General features: G+C 36.6%; 2 protein-coding genes across 3 annotated transcripts; one reads left to right on the forward strand and one right to left on the reverse strand.

Moving 5' to 3' along the window:
* Positions 1 to 206: 206 nt before the first annotated feature.
* LOC149008715 (uncharacterized) lies at positions 207 to 6161 on the forward strand. Of its 2 annotated transcripts, none has more exons than XM_089163736.1 (9): positions 207 to 465; positions 723 to 853; positions 1556 to 1636; positions 1753 to 1841; positions 1937 to 2011; positions 3255 to 3316; positions 3435 to 3494; positions 4309 to 4503; positions 5081 to 6161. In XM_089163736.1, the coding sequence occupies exons 2-9, from the start codon at positions 731 to 733 to the stop codon at positions 5161 to 5163; spliced, it is 768 nt and encodes a 255-aa protein (XP_089019862.1). In that variant the 5' UTR covers positions 207 to 465; positions 723 to 730; the 3' UTR covers positions 5164 to 6161. The 2 variants fall into 2 exon arrangements, with proteins under 2 accessions (XP_089019862.1, XP_089019861.1); XM_089163735.1 differs by having other exon boundaries at positions 208 to 465; positions 731 to 853; positions 5081 to 6157.
* A 1363-nt stretch (positions 6162 to 7524) lies between these two features.
* Positions 7525 to 11197, reverse strand: RP1 (ribosomal protein 1). The gene is made up of 6 exons (XM_089162976.1): positions 11145 to 11197; positions 10464 to 10562; positions 9796 to 9906; positions 9312 to 9616; positions 8156 to 8565; positions 7525 to 8054 (listed from the first exon to the last, which is right to left on the reverse strand). The coding sequence occupies exons 2-6, from the start codon at positions 10546 to 10548 to the stop codon at positions 7796 to 7798; spliced, it is 1170 nt and encodes a 389-aa protein (XP_089019102.1). The 5' UTR covers positions 10549 to 10562; positions 11145 to 11197; the 3' UTR covers positions 7525 to 7795.
* Between the last annotated feature and the right edge of the window lie 2635 nt (positions 11198 to 13832).

Below are 13832 nucleotides of genomic sequence, written 5' to 3' on the forward strand. Positions count from 1 at the left end.
TCTGTATTTTTGGAATCCTACATTGTTATTATAATTAATTTATTTTTGGTAGAATTTGTAATGGTCATTTATTGTTGAGTCTGTTCCTAATTATTGATGTAAAATTTTGGTAATTTGATTTGAAAACTCATAAATCCATCAGAGGTGTGGGTCCCACTTGGTTTACTACACACCTTCCAACCGAGTAAACAGCTAAAACAGCCGATCTACGGGCGCGACAGGACCGCGACCGTAACCCTAGTAGGGTGATGATGAGGATATACCCTAAAAACTCAGAACTCAAAACCCAAAACTCAAAACTAACTGATCGGCCACGATTTCTTCCGCCGTATAAAACGATAGAGTGACTACTCCCGTTAAGGCCTTCGGAGCGGGACACAAGGAGAAAAACGCATTTCACATTATCTCCGAGAAGAGAAAGAGAAGGGCAGAGCGCGAAGCGGCTCAAACTCTCCTACAACTAAGGTTCATTCATGCTTTCAAATTTCTGTTCGGTTTGAATTGTTCTTTTGATAAAGATTTATTGAGTTTCTGCAACTGCAGATCTGTTTTTTTCATTTGTTTATTGAACGTATCTTTCTCTTTAAAATAATAATTTAGGGTTTCTCTTTAGGGTTTGGGACTGTAGCTTTACCTTCATCTTTGTATTCGCGTTTTTGCTTCTCATGTTAGTTGTTTATGTGTAGTAGTATTAGCTTCATTCTATTTTAACTTCGATTTAGTGGATTAGATGGATCGGTATCAGAGGGTGGAGAAGCCGAGGCCGGAGACACCGATTAATGAAAATGAAATCCGGATAACTACTCAGGGAAGGATGAGGAACTATATCACTTACGCTACAAGTTTGCTCCAGGTAATCTCTTGTCCTCTTTATTTTTGTCAATTAGTTCGTTTTCATTATTACCTTGTATTGGCATTGACTTGACTTTCATGATTCTATATATTTTGAGGCGGGAAAAATTACTTTTTTTGGCTCTTTCCTGCATTTGCTTATTTGTAGATTATAGATTATTTGATTTAATTTTGTTGGGTTTACTTTCTTTGATTGTTTTCCATTGGATATCTAAATACTTGGGGTTTCCTTGTTGGTGTAGTGAGCGGGTGATCTGCCTATATGTTGAGGATTTTGTATACCTATTTTGTGGTTCTTTCACTCATTGAAATACTTACGCTGATTGATGTTTGGTACCCCCGTTGTGATTTTTTGTGATTTCTGACACTAACAAGTTGACACCTTATCAAGATTTTGGCATTGATATGCTCGGGACTTATTTACTGTCTTAAATTTGTGAGAAAATATTCAGAATTTCATGCTTTGTTCGTTGCTTAACAACATGACTAAAAGGTTATCTGGAAACCGAAGATTAGTAAAAAGTGAATGTAAAACTTGAGAAGTTGATAAGATTCCTAGAGGATATGTCATCACCGCACCCTACTACTCTATCATGGTTTTCATCTGATTTTTAGCATTATGCATTGAATCAGGTGCTATTGTATTCCATTTATGTAGGTTTCTGTCGCTCCCTTTCTTATTCAAATGATTGTTTGTCTGCAGGAGAAGGGTTCTAATGAAATTGTGCTTAAAGCAATGGGGAGGGCTATCAACAAGACTGTGATGATTGCTGAACTAATTAAGGTAGGTTTTATGCGAAATAAGTGATGGTCTGATTTATGTCAAATTTTTGTATGCCATGGTGTGATTGTAATAACTGTCTTTATTTTTCTTATAATAAAAATTACTTGTACCTCCAGAGAAGAATTGTTGGTCTTCATCAGAACACAGCAATTGGATCTACTGATATAACAGACATGTGGGAACCATTAGAAGAAGGCTTACTACCGTAAGGATAAAGATTCTCATTTGTGCCCTATAAAGTTGTGCATTTGTTATTGAGTTGGTTGGTTAATGTGTCAATTATTATGTCCTCTGTTGCAGCCTGGAAACAACTCGGCATGTTTCAATGATCACAATCACCTTGTCCCAGAAGGAGTTGGATACATCATCCACAGGGTAAGGGGGCAAGAATTATAGTTGCAACTAATGATGTTATTTCTCCCCTTCTTCATTACCATCTTCTTGTTTTATGATTACTGCGGTAGATTTCATGGCTTAATGTTATAGTTATTATTCTCTAACCACCATTAGTTGCTGAACTTCGTGATGTTGGGAGTTCACTTATTTACCTTGGCCCTCTCTTACCACCCCATTATTTTTGGATGCATAGCTATGATGTTCTTATTTATGTACAATCAATTAGCAGGGATGTGGACCTACAAAAAGGGTAGATATGTTATTCACTTGCAACCTCGATGCAAGGATAGTCATTATTATCTTTCTTGAATTGTTTTACAAGTTGGGTGGGTTTGGCCTTTCAGTTTCGATACTAAATTATTGCCTCAGTGCTAAAGCTATCTGGCATAGTATAAGTTGAATTTGAGAAAATAATCAGTCCCAGGTTTTGAATTCATTTTCTTGGCCACTTTTTTATCTGATGGGGTTTGATAAAATGGGTAATTTTCAGCTGGACCCCCTGAGGTTTATCCTTAGTTGGTTTCGATCCCAAAAAATCACATTTTACATTTGGTTCCCTTTGGTACCCGTATATGACAGAGTAAGGACACACTGCTAGGTCATTAACAGGACTGGTAGTTTAGTTATTTTTATGTTAACCATAGCTTTGATTTGTTTGAAGTGCGAGGGTGCTGTTCAGAGATCAGTTATCTGGTGAAGCTAATCCTAAGTAACCATATCGAGTTAGTTTAATTACTTATGAGTTTAATCGGTGAATGGGGGAAGTCCTTGGATAGATTTTATTGGGTTTTCTGTATGTTTCTTTGGTTTAGTTGCTCATGAAGGTTTACTGTTTAAAATGAGTAGTTAGACTGTTATGTTTTTGCTAAGTAATTTGGAGAAAAAGTTGGATTTTAGTCTGTTCACAAGTTCTTCCTTTTTCTTTCTTTTTCTTCTTCTTCTTCTTCTTCTTCTTTTTTTTTTTTTTTTTTTTTTTTTTTTTTTTTGGGGGGGGGGGGGGGGGAGAGGTGAAGGTTTACTGGATAGCTCTTCCATGTGCACCTTGCAGTTTTGCAAATATTAAGTTGCTCATAAATACAGATTTTTCTTTAGGTTTCTTTGCTAGAGTTTGCAGACTTGGAAATTTGCTTACCAAGTATTTCTTTTCAGTTCTTTACATTTGATGATTGGTCCTTGTTAATGTGTTAACAATCGGACTGTTGTGTCTTGCCTGGCAACATAGTTACCAGTCACCTATCCCAGCTGATCAAGTAAAGCCATGGACTGAATTTGATTATGAAGCAGGTAAAACAAAGTGCAACTTCTTTAAAAATAAAAATATAAGTAACATTTCATATTTTGATCCTTGCATTGTTAAATATATATATATTTTTTTTGGGTTACCTTGTCTCTTGGAATTCAGATGGCTCTCCTGGTATACGAGGAAGAGGACGTGGTGGTCGAGGAAGGGGAAGAGGAAGAGGTTCTGACTTCTGACTTCATTTTTTGTAATCCAAAAATCCGTAGTATTTTGGTTTTCTGTTGTAGGGTTTCTATTATTTGAACAAGCCCCCACTTCCCCTTTTTCTTCTTTGCCCAGAAAAAAAATTATATGTTTATATATATATATATATATTCAGAGAGCATAAAATTCAGAAGCTGTTGTTATTTTCTTGCAATGGAAGAGGGCATACACAGAGCGCAAGGCTCCTGCAATTGGGAGTCTGTGATAAGGTGTCAACCAGTTCAGTACAGGGTATGAATGTAGAAATGAAAAAAAAATAAAATAAGAAAATAAATATGAAAGCATTTTAATTGATTTTGTAGTTGGTATATGTCCTGTTACAAGCTTGTGGCTTAACTTTTCTATGTGGCAGTTTTGTTGGCACTCTTCACTTTGTCCCTTGTGCATGTCACCTCTAATTGTGAATAGCTTAGTCTGAATAGGTTTTGGTACATGTCAAGATGGTGGTCTATAAATGATTAAAAAGATAATACTTTTTTCTTAAATGGAATAGCCAAGTGAATCTGGACCACATGGTTGCGATGGGCTTATAAAATTAGGTTGTGGAAATCCATGTGATACCCCTTCTTTCTGATGAACACAATGGCAAATCAGTCTCCATATGGCAGAAACAACCTTTATTTGAACCAACCCTTTGCGGACTCCCAGATGTTTAATTGTCTGTGCTAATATAGATATTGCTGTGTATGACATTCGTATATTTTTGTTTTGTTCGATTCTATTCTAGTGTTTTATAGTCAACTGCCTACTTATGTTGGTCTCATGATGGCAGGAAATAACAATGGGTCCCGTGAATACAATGGAGATGGTGGTTGGGATGGTGGACGTGGGTATGGTGGCAGGGGCAGAGGCCGTGGAAGGGGCCGTGGTTTCCGTGGGCGTGGTAGAGGTTATGGTGGTGATATGCAACGAGAACCTGGTGGTTACAATGATTATAGTGGTGCGGATGGACCTTTTCAAGGCCGTGGTATGCTAATCAAAACATTTTATCTAATGGCATACATTCACATTTCTTTGAAGCATGTGTTTTACTGTTTAGCATGGTCTTACTTCCTCCAAAACAAGTGTGTCATGCTTTGCTTCATGTGTTTATTTTCGAAGACAATTGTTTCTCTTTCGTTTTGTTCAGGTTTTCTTTATCTTTTTGTGCTTTTACTAATTTGGTGTCATCAAATATAGTTATGGTACCAAGGATTTCATATTTTTGCATTGTGTAGGATAGTGTAGTTGTCCCAGATGTTGTGATGTCCATTCTTTTGAATCCCGAGTCGCAGAATGCTGCCTTGCTTTAATAACAATAAAAACTTAAGCAGTCGCTCTCTGGAGATAAACTTTTGACAAGTGACAACACTATAATTGAAAACCTAGCTTTTCTTGTATCGTTTTTTTTGGAACTTCATAATTCAACCTGTCAATAAAAAACTTGTCTAAGTGGTGGTTGATACTCAAAATTTCGCAAATTCATCTGTCTTACCTTCCCTGTTTGCATGTCCTTGTACTTGAGAGGCAAACTTTGGTAATTAATGCTGTGTTGTATCTTGCAGGGCGTGGACGTGGAAGGGGAAGGGGCCGTGGTCGTGGATATGATTATAGATCAGCAGATGGGCCAGCCCAGGCAGCTGCTTGAGCTTTAGACTGTTGTCATAAGGAGTTTCTTTAGGGAGAGAAAGAATTCTAGGTGCCTGCTCTGCTATTCATGTTTTTCTTTTAGAATGGATTTCACTGATATGTTTCTAGGAAATGGCAATGGGTTTTTAGTGGCGAGCCACTGCGATATTCGTTTGTGGTAACTTTTTGTAGGTAGGTTGTTGACCGTATTTTCTCTTTTAGTTGATGGCAAGAAATCCTTGTTTCATATGTACTCGGAAAAATTGTACATCTCCGGTGTCTTTTTCTCATAGAATAATAGAGCAGTACATTCTTTCATTCTTAATTCCTACTTGTATATTTGTTTCTTTCTCAGGGAATTAGAAATATCTCTAGAGTGATGCTAGTTGCTGGAGTTGAGGTACTACTATGTGTTTTTCAAACAGTGTGTGGTGCAAGTACTTTAAGGCTTTCATTTGGGGTGTCAGGGCAATTTGCTCTTAAAAGTAATGATATAAAGTATCATATCTGTCAGGTAATTTTAAGAGAAGCATCGTTTCATATCGAGAATTGTATCGTATTGGTTAATATATTGTTGTACAATTCAATGGAGAGATAAAATTGTATTGTATGGGTTGTCTAATGTGTATACATATTCGCCAATATGGTATCAGGAGATACTCTAACCAGACTAGGTAAGCTTTGCGATGCTCATGTAGTTCACGCAGACCAGAATAAGGATGGAGCAATGAATGTAAAATGCATAAAACTAGCAGAGCTTGCAGCCACAGAAGTAGACTTCGCAAGAACTAGAAAGCTTGTTAGCTTGCCTCGCTCCTTAAAACCAAAAAGTTATCTAGATTTCATGTTCAAGGATGAGAACATCCCACACAGGTCGGAAAAAGTTCTTGGAAGACCGTATCGTCATATCATGGATGCTGCTGGTGTAGAATAAGTAAATTAAGAGCTGAGATCTGAAGTCTTCTTAGACCCAGATCTTGGGATCCAAGTTTTGCAGATTTCATTAGGGCCTATTTGGTTATATGAATGAATCCAGAGATTTCAAATCTCTGCATTCATGAATCTGAGAATTATAACCGTTTGGTTGTAAAAATCTTTAGATTCATGAAATCTAGAGATTTACCTTTTTACACTAAAAATGTGAATCTGTAGATTTATGGGTAAGGGGATGAATCACGTCGATCAAATAGATTTTTAGGATGAATTCACAACCAAACATTTAATTTTATAAATTACTACTCTAGATTTGAAATCTCTAGATATTTGAAATATCCAGATTCATATAACCAAACAGGCCCTTAAAGAATAAAGATGCATGGGCACAAAAATTTCCGTATGACTGCCACCTGAGTGCTTTCTTCTGACCCAGTATAGCTCCAACTGTGACGAAGTAGTGCGGATCATCCTGACGAGTGCTTTTCCGACTACATGTAGCCCACGAGTAAAAAAAAATAAAAATAAATAAAAATAAAAATAATATATATATATATATATATATAGAAGTAGGCTCATCATCAATATCCTGTTACCTTTCCTACAGTTTGTGGTTGACAAGAGACGGAGTACTCCTCTTCAGGGGAAGAGGCGGTGACAAAACACATGATCCATGGGATTTTGCTTCAGTTCAACTAGATTTGAGACAGTCACGAATCAGTTGAGATTTCAATCTCCATCACTCATTTCTCAACGGTGGAGATTGAAATATCGATCCATCAGCCCACAGTGTCTCCCTGAATGGTTCAGACGTTTGTTGCATTGAACCCAAGCAAAATCATGGTCCATTCCTGAAAGTAAGAATCAACGGAAGCTCAAAGAGAGGCTCACCAATGCCTACTATACACTTAGGAAAGAGCAAAGTAAGAGCTTTTGACAACATGGACGAGGATTTCCAGCAGCTCACTGAGTCACTGATGACGTACGAGTGCTATCATGCCACGTGAGAACAGAGGGCATCCACAGGTACTGGATGACTTGCTGAATCCAGATCCTCCCAGTGCTCCTTTGATGCTTTTGTCACCGCACCAATTGTGTGAAATCTATATAAGAATTTTTAATGCATTTTTCACTATATATTTTGTATAAGGCCTAAGTGATCCATGCCTGATTACTTTATCAGTTTCAGATGTAGGCACCACACAGAATGGGGGTAGAAAAAAATTGATCCGAACTCGGCATCCACCCTGAGGGGGTGATGAAAGCCCAGGCATTGAAGGACCCCTCCAGACATTTGACAGTACACCAACAATGCTTAGCCTTGGCTGGCCCAAATCAAAATTAGATGTTGAAAGTACGACATTGATGTTGATACTGATCAGAAGGCAAGAAGAATTGCAATACCAAACCTCGGACTGTGAACTGGGTCACCGGCAAATCATCCAGATTCCAAAAACCACCTTAGAACCAACCAGTTCCAACTATCTTTATTAAAAACTTCAGTGCAGGGACTATAAGCATGCAAAAGAACCTATATGAAAGGATAAAACCAAGGAGAGCGTAATGAAGACGTCCAAAAACTCAGAAAATGTAATTATCAGAATATCCCAGAATCCTACAGATTCAAACATAACTCTCACCCTAGAAATACATTCAAAAATTAAAACATAACTTTTGCTCATTGATAATAGCCAAAATTTTCAGATCAAATCTCATACTTAAGCCTTAACCCTGCCGAAGAATTTCTGCTTCTCCTGGGTGGTCTGGAAGCGACCATGTCCAAACTTCGAAGATGTATCAATGAATTTCAGCTTGATCTCCTCAAGGGCCAAACGAGATGTCTGCTTCAACAGGGATTGGCGGAGTGTAACAACCCTCTTCTTGGGCCCAACACAGCAGCCCTTCAACAACAGGTAATCGTCCTTTACGATACCATAGTGAGGGAATCCACCCATGGGTGTTATGTCCTTTTCAGTCCTGTTTCACATTGTAAACAAAATCATGAGAGCATTCCTGTGTAATGATCTTAAAATTCTAATAAGAGATTTCAGGTCAAGCCCAGAGATCTAGTTACAAACCTGTCATATTCTGTCATTGCATTGTGGGTCTCATCCCCAGCCTTTCCAAGCTTGTAGACCTTCTTGTTCATTTCAGTTCGGTGGTGATAACCGTTCTGACCAGCCCTGGCAACAGTGAAGGAGACCCTGGCAGGATGCCATGCACCAATACAAGCCACTTTACGCAAACCCCTGTGGGTCTTACGAGGAAGACGGGTGACCCCCCAACGAGTAACAACACCTTCATAACCTTTACCTTTTGTCACACCAATGATGTCAATCATCTCATCCTTCTGGAAGACAGCATCCACAGGGATTTGCTTCTCAAAGAAACCATATGCAAAGTCCACCTTCTGTGCAATTGTTCCACCATTCACCTGGATCTCCATCAGATGTGCTTTCTTTTGCTTCAATCCTGGCATCTTCCTTATCTGCAAGATATCATTTCACAAGAAAACGTATTTTAAAGACTAATAATATTCTGGAATATTTGGGGAGCCAAAAAATATTCTAGAAGACTCACGGACATATGCAAGAAAATCAATAGGATGAAAATATATCCTCAAGTCTTTGCCAAAACAGAAGAATAATATCCATCACACTCAAATAATGAAATTCCTAAGTTCTGACTAGATTCACCATGCAACCATGTCTAGGCTTGAAGTCGGATAATCGAAAGCTCGATATTGAACAATGAATATTCTTTATGTTAAGACGAAGTGAGTGCTTGGAAAATAAACACAAATTATGAGATTATAATTGAGAGAATTTTCATACCTCTTGCTAACTCAAAACCAGTTGCAAACGTTTACACTCAAGAGGACCAGACAAAAGCAATTAATCTAATATCATCAAACTGAGCAGCAATGCGAAAAAAATTTGATATTCTAAATATTTTTTAATCGAATATCTAGCTTTACTGATAAAATCTCAAATGGTTCCAAGAATAATCCCATGGGACAACCTAAGTAGAAATCAAACTAGACATTTGTATCAGATATTCAGAATCAAATGCAACATGCAGCAGAAATTGTACAATATTGCATAATTAACAGAACAGTGGATGCTGTACCACAAAATATGCTAATAATGGAAAGCAATTCCCATTTCCCAATAGACAAATAATTGAAAGGATATATAGTCGCAAATTCTAAGAGAAAAAATTATATATTATAACCTGAGTATGAGCCAGAACGCGGATGAAAGATGCATACTTCTTCATCTTCTCAAGTTGTACTTGAATATCTTTCTTGCCATCATCGTTTTCATACTTCTTTGAATACTTTGTAAACGCCTTCTTCTTAGATTTGCACCAGTTCTTGTAAAACCTTCTTTTCACTTCCTCACTTAGATGTTGGGCCCACACAGTATTCAGAGACCGAAGACCACGTGGTGTCTTAACATAGCCTACCACCCCAACAACAATCATTGGAGGTGTTTCAATAATTGTAACAGCCTCACATGTCTCCTTCTTGTGAAGTTCTGAAAGAGGAGAGAAAGACTACAATCAGATACTTAAAATAAATCACTGAAAGCAACTTGGGCAACAAAAATTAGAAGGAAAAATAATCATTTAAAAGCCAAGCCTTATTATGATCAATTAAATAAAATTAAAACCATAAGAGAAATAGAGAGAATAAAATGACAAAGTTTGAGCTTACTTGACCCAGGTTTTTCGACCTCCCTGACAATGTGGGTCATACCAGCCTTGTAACCCAAGAAAGCAGTTAGTTTGCAAGGCTTACTTGGGTCATCCTTGGGAAAAGCCTTCACTGCATCAACCCATAACACAGAAAAAGTACATTAGAATGCATAGGATATATTTTAATTTTAAAATGCACAAATGAAAATCCTTAGATATCATGTTATGACTTGGGAAATAGAGAAGAAGAAAAAGCCTCACTGTTAGAATTTAACAAACAGAAGCAACCAAAGAAACAATGACACACTGCAACCTACAACAGGGTATAGGGCCACATGTATATAAAAAATTGACAAATTTCCTCATTTTAAGAAGCAATTTTGTCTTCTGCTGGTAAAATAATAAACTGAATAATGTTTTTAGTATAAAATTGATGCCTTTAGTTTCGAGCATGACAATATAACAATTTTGTGCAAATACAACAATCTATTATCTCCAGCAAGCTCTCCTAGATTTCAATAGCTTTAAAAACATATAATGTAGTAATTCTTTACAATAGAACTTTCTGACATGAAAAGCAGTAACCAAACAAAGCAAACAATAAGGAAGGTTGGTGGTACTTCTTGATAATCAAATGTCAACCCATAAAAAAAACCTACTGAGTTTCCAAATTAATACGATCATTACCTTTTCCCCTATGGCGAGAGGCCCGTTTCCTTGGGAGAAACCCAAGGGAACCATGCCTAGGGTGCTCAAACTTCCTGTGCGACATCCTTCTTCGTCTACCTGAAACAAAAATTTAAAACATGAAATTGGAATAGATGAGCAATTTGTATCACCAAAATAATGAGAAAACATGTAAAATGTGGTAATAAAACCACGATGATCAGACAAATCTAACAGACTGTAATCCTATCACATTTAAGTGAAGATCTAAACAAATTAAAAAAACACGAAAGCGAACGACCAGGAATCAGATAAGCTTCAGGATGAACAGTTAAACTAGACAAGGAGATCCTTTGCTACCTTATCAGATTCACTGCAAAATTAATTCAGTAAAAAGAACCGCCACATCTCGCGTAAAGATGTGGAGAGCCTTTTTTTTGGTCAGTCTAAGACGCATTACAGTAAATCACAAATCGCAACAATCAAACATCTGATCCTGGTCTTCAATAACTATAAATCTCAGCTTTGACAAACATGCAGAACATTATAAACGAAGCTATAAAACCAGAGGCTGGAACCCGCTAAGATTCGAAATGATGAATGGATTTACCAGTAGAACAGCAGAAGAGCAGAAATTAACAAATGCAAAGAGAATCATATGCTCAGATGTAAATCATGCGAAGCAAAATGGGTGATACTCACGTTACTGCCCTGCGGCGTCCCTCCACGCTTCAGACCTCACTTTCAAAGTTCAAACCCTAGTTCAAGGTTTTTATATAGTTATATATATAAGCCACGGGTGTCAAACCCGATACCACACCCAGGCCGACCGACCCGGATGATACAAACAAAGCCGAACCATAATCGACCGGGTTGGTCTGGCCGATTTCAATTCATCAGTCCTCTTTTATTATTATTATCAATAAGATCGGGGTAAAGATCATTAGGTCATATTTGATAACCCGACCAACAAAAATAGCTTATGGTGTTCCTTGGTAAGAATCTCTACTAATACCTTCTCATAACTCTACTATTCATTGGTTCTGTATCCCTAATGATAGAGATCATTTGTTCTTTATCTACGGTGACTAAAGTTCTTATTTGTCTTCTCCAAGGTTTAAAGTATTGGTATCGAGTATCTTATCAATCAAGTGATTTTAAAAGACGTATTGTCATGTATCTAGTATTGTATCGCTTTGACTAGAGTATTTTAGTATAACTCAATGGAGAGACGTATTTTACCAACAAAAAAAAAAAAAAATGGAGAGACGTATCGAAATGTATTGTATCGGTTAGGTCAAATATGAATACGTATCGGCTAGTATTGTAGGGTATCGTGGGATACGTTAAACTTGGTCTTCTCTATCTTTTGTGAAACCCTAGTCTTTGTATGTGAACAAATCATTGCATTTATTCTTTATCTTCAACTATTTCATTAAAACGCTTGTTGCTATTGTTTTCACTTACAAAAGTGAGTTTTATCAAATGCCGATAAAAGTGTTTATGCTTCTAAAGATACTTAGACTTATTTTGGTGTAGAAGATAAAAAGAGAGTAGAATTACTTGGTAGGTTATCAAATGGGTCTTAAGTAAAACAAATATAGTTCATACGCGATCAATTTAAGTACAGATACCTTAAATAGACATAAATACTAAATCGAAGAGTCTAGATCCTCCATCTACATGGAGAGAAAAATTTATATGGTTAAATTCATGATAGTGTTCAATCAAAAACAAAATTTGTGCTTTAATGAATGAAGAAGTTTTGAAATTTTCAAATTTACTTAAAAAATGACTTTTCTTCTTCTTCAAATTGGACACCTATCATCAATCTAATAATGTAATTGAAAATTTTCATCTCATGTAGGTGAAGGATAAAATTAAAATTAAGATTCTACGCTACTCTAAACCTTTTGGTTGAAAATTTTAGGAAAAATTACTTGATTAGCTAGTTTTAAGTTTTCATTTATAAAAGTAACCACTCAAAGTTTCACTTAACAAAACTAGTTAAAACTGAGTTTGGATTTACAAAACTAGCCAAAATAGTGATTTTTCATCCATTTGGACATTTGCACCCCTAAAATTAATCATACCAATATAGGGATAAAAATGTCCAAAGAGAATGAAAAATTAGTGATTTTTTCCTTTTGAACAAAATAATGATTTTCCCTTTTTAATGTGGTTAATTTTAGGGGTTAAAAATGTTAAAGGAATGAAAAATTACTATTGTGGCTAATTTTGTAAATCCAATATTAATTTTAGCCAGTTTTGTTAAGTGAAACATTGAGTGGTTATTTTTGTAAAAAAAAATCTAAAAGTGGCTAATCATGTAATTTTCCTAAACTTTTATCTACCATAGCCTAAGTAATTAGGAAAGTTAAGTAGAATGTTTGGTATTATTTACACTTAAAATTAGTTTATTATTATTATTATTATTTGGGTTAAGAAGTTGATTGATTTTGAATTAATAGATAGATGTTTGGTATGGATTATAACATTTATTTCCCAAAAAAAATAAATTTAGGAGAAGTTCTTTGCTGGGCGCCTAGGCCCAATGATCTGATATTTATACTTTTTGGGAGTGGAAAGTGGGCCTAACATCATTATGGGCCAACTTGTTTACGTCTTCAACGGAAACAAACCCATTAATTAGGAAAGCGAAAACAACAAAATAACGCACGTGCCCCAAAATGTATTTATCGCCCAAATGCAAGTTTATAGCCGTTGCCAGAACTAGGTACAACAGTGGTGCATTATACTCTCAAGTCTCAAGAAAGCTCCAACTAGCATTCTCTCAAGCATTCATGAGTTGCTCTTCTGGGCTTTGAGCATGCCTGGTAGATTTTGGCTTATTTATATATCAAAACAAAACTCTTAATTACCACTTACAAACTTTTCATGCAAATGAGAAGACATCCAACACCAAGTTCCATTAAAGAATCCACCTCTTTTAGCACTGGTTTTAATTGATTTTAGATGCTTTGGGATTTCTTTCAAGTCTATATAAGCCAATGATATGTATTGTTCTTGCTACATGCATATCACTAAGAGAGAAAGATAAGAGGGAGCAAAAATGAGCAAGCATGCTTTGTTCTTCATCATTTTTTCGGTTACAGTAACCATTGTAGCTGATGGTTCAGCCCTAGGGCACGCCAAAGTGGTTCTTCCTCGCAAAATGATGAGCCCAGAAGAGGAGAAGCAGCCACAGAAACAGCCCTTTAAAGGTCAGAATGGGTTCACCATGGCCATGGGGTTTGCCACAGACAACAGTGGTAGCAAAGCAAGAGATAGTGATGTCCAAAGTGTCCTTGATGATGTAGATCCTCATCGTTTAGATGACGGTCACCATCACGAAAACGGTTATGACCATGATCACGATGATGATCATAA

This window comes from Hakea prostrata, chromosome 7 (genome assembly GCF_041222555.1).
Source record: "Hakea prostrata isolate BN-2017 chromosome 7, UWA_Hpros_2, whole genome shotgun sequence".
NCBI classification, from domain to species: Eukaryota; Viridiplantae; Streptophyta; class Magnoliopsida; order Proteales; family Proteaceae; genus Hakea; species Hakea prostrata.

What these genes read in the sequence shown, in the direction of transcription:
- RP1 (XM_089162976.1), bottom strand. Translation starts at nt 10,548, where the DNA reads ATGTCGCACAGGAAGTTTGAGCACCCTAGGCATGGTTCCCTTGGGTTT. An exon ending in GGTCGAAAAACCTGGGTCAA is followed by an intron (nt 9,617 to 9,795) that starts GTAAGCTCAAAC and finishes CTCCTCTTTCAG; the next exon opens with AACTTCACAAGAAGGAGACA. An exon ending in GCGTTCTGGCTCATACTCAG is followed by an intron (nt 8,566 to 9,311) that starts GTTATAATATAT and finishes GATATCTTGCAG; the next exon opens with ATAAGGAAGATGCCAGGATT.
- LOC149008715 (XM_089163736.1), top strand. Translation starts at nt 731, where the DNA reads ATGGATCGGTATCAGAGGGTGGAGAAGCCGAGGCCGGAGACACCGATT. An exon ending in ACGCTACAAGTTTGCTCCAG is followed by an intron (nt 854 to 1,555) that starts GTAATCTCTTGT and finishes GTTTGTCTGCAG; the next exon opens with GAGAAGGGTTCTAATGAAAT. An exon ending in TGATTGCTGAACTAATTAAG is followed by an intron (nt 1,637 to 1,752) that starts GTAGGTTTTATG and finishes TTGTACCTCCAG; the next exon opens with AGAAGAATTGTTGGTCTTCA.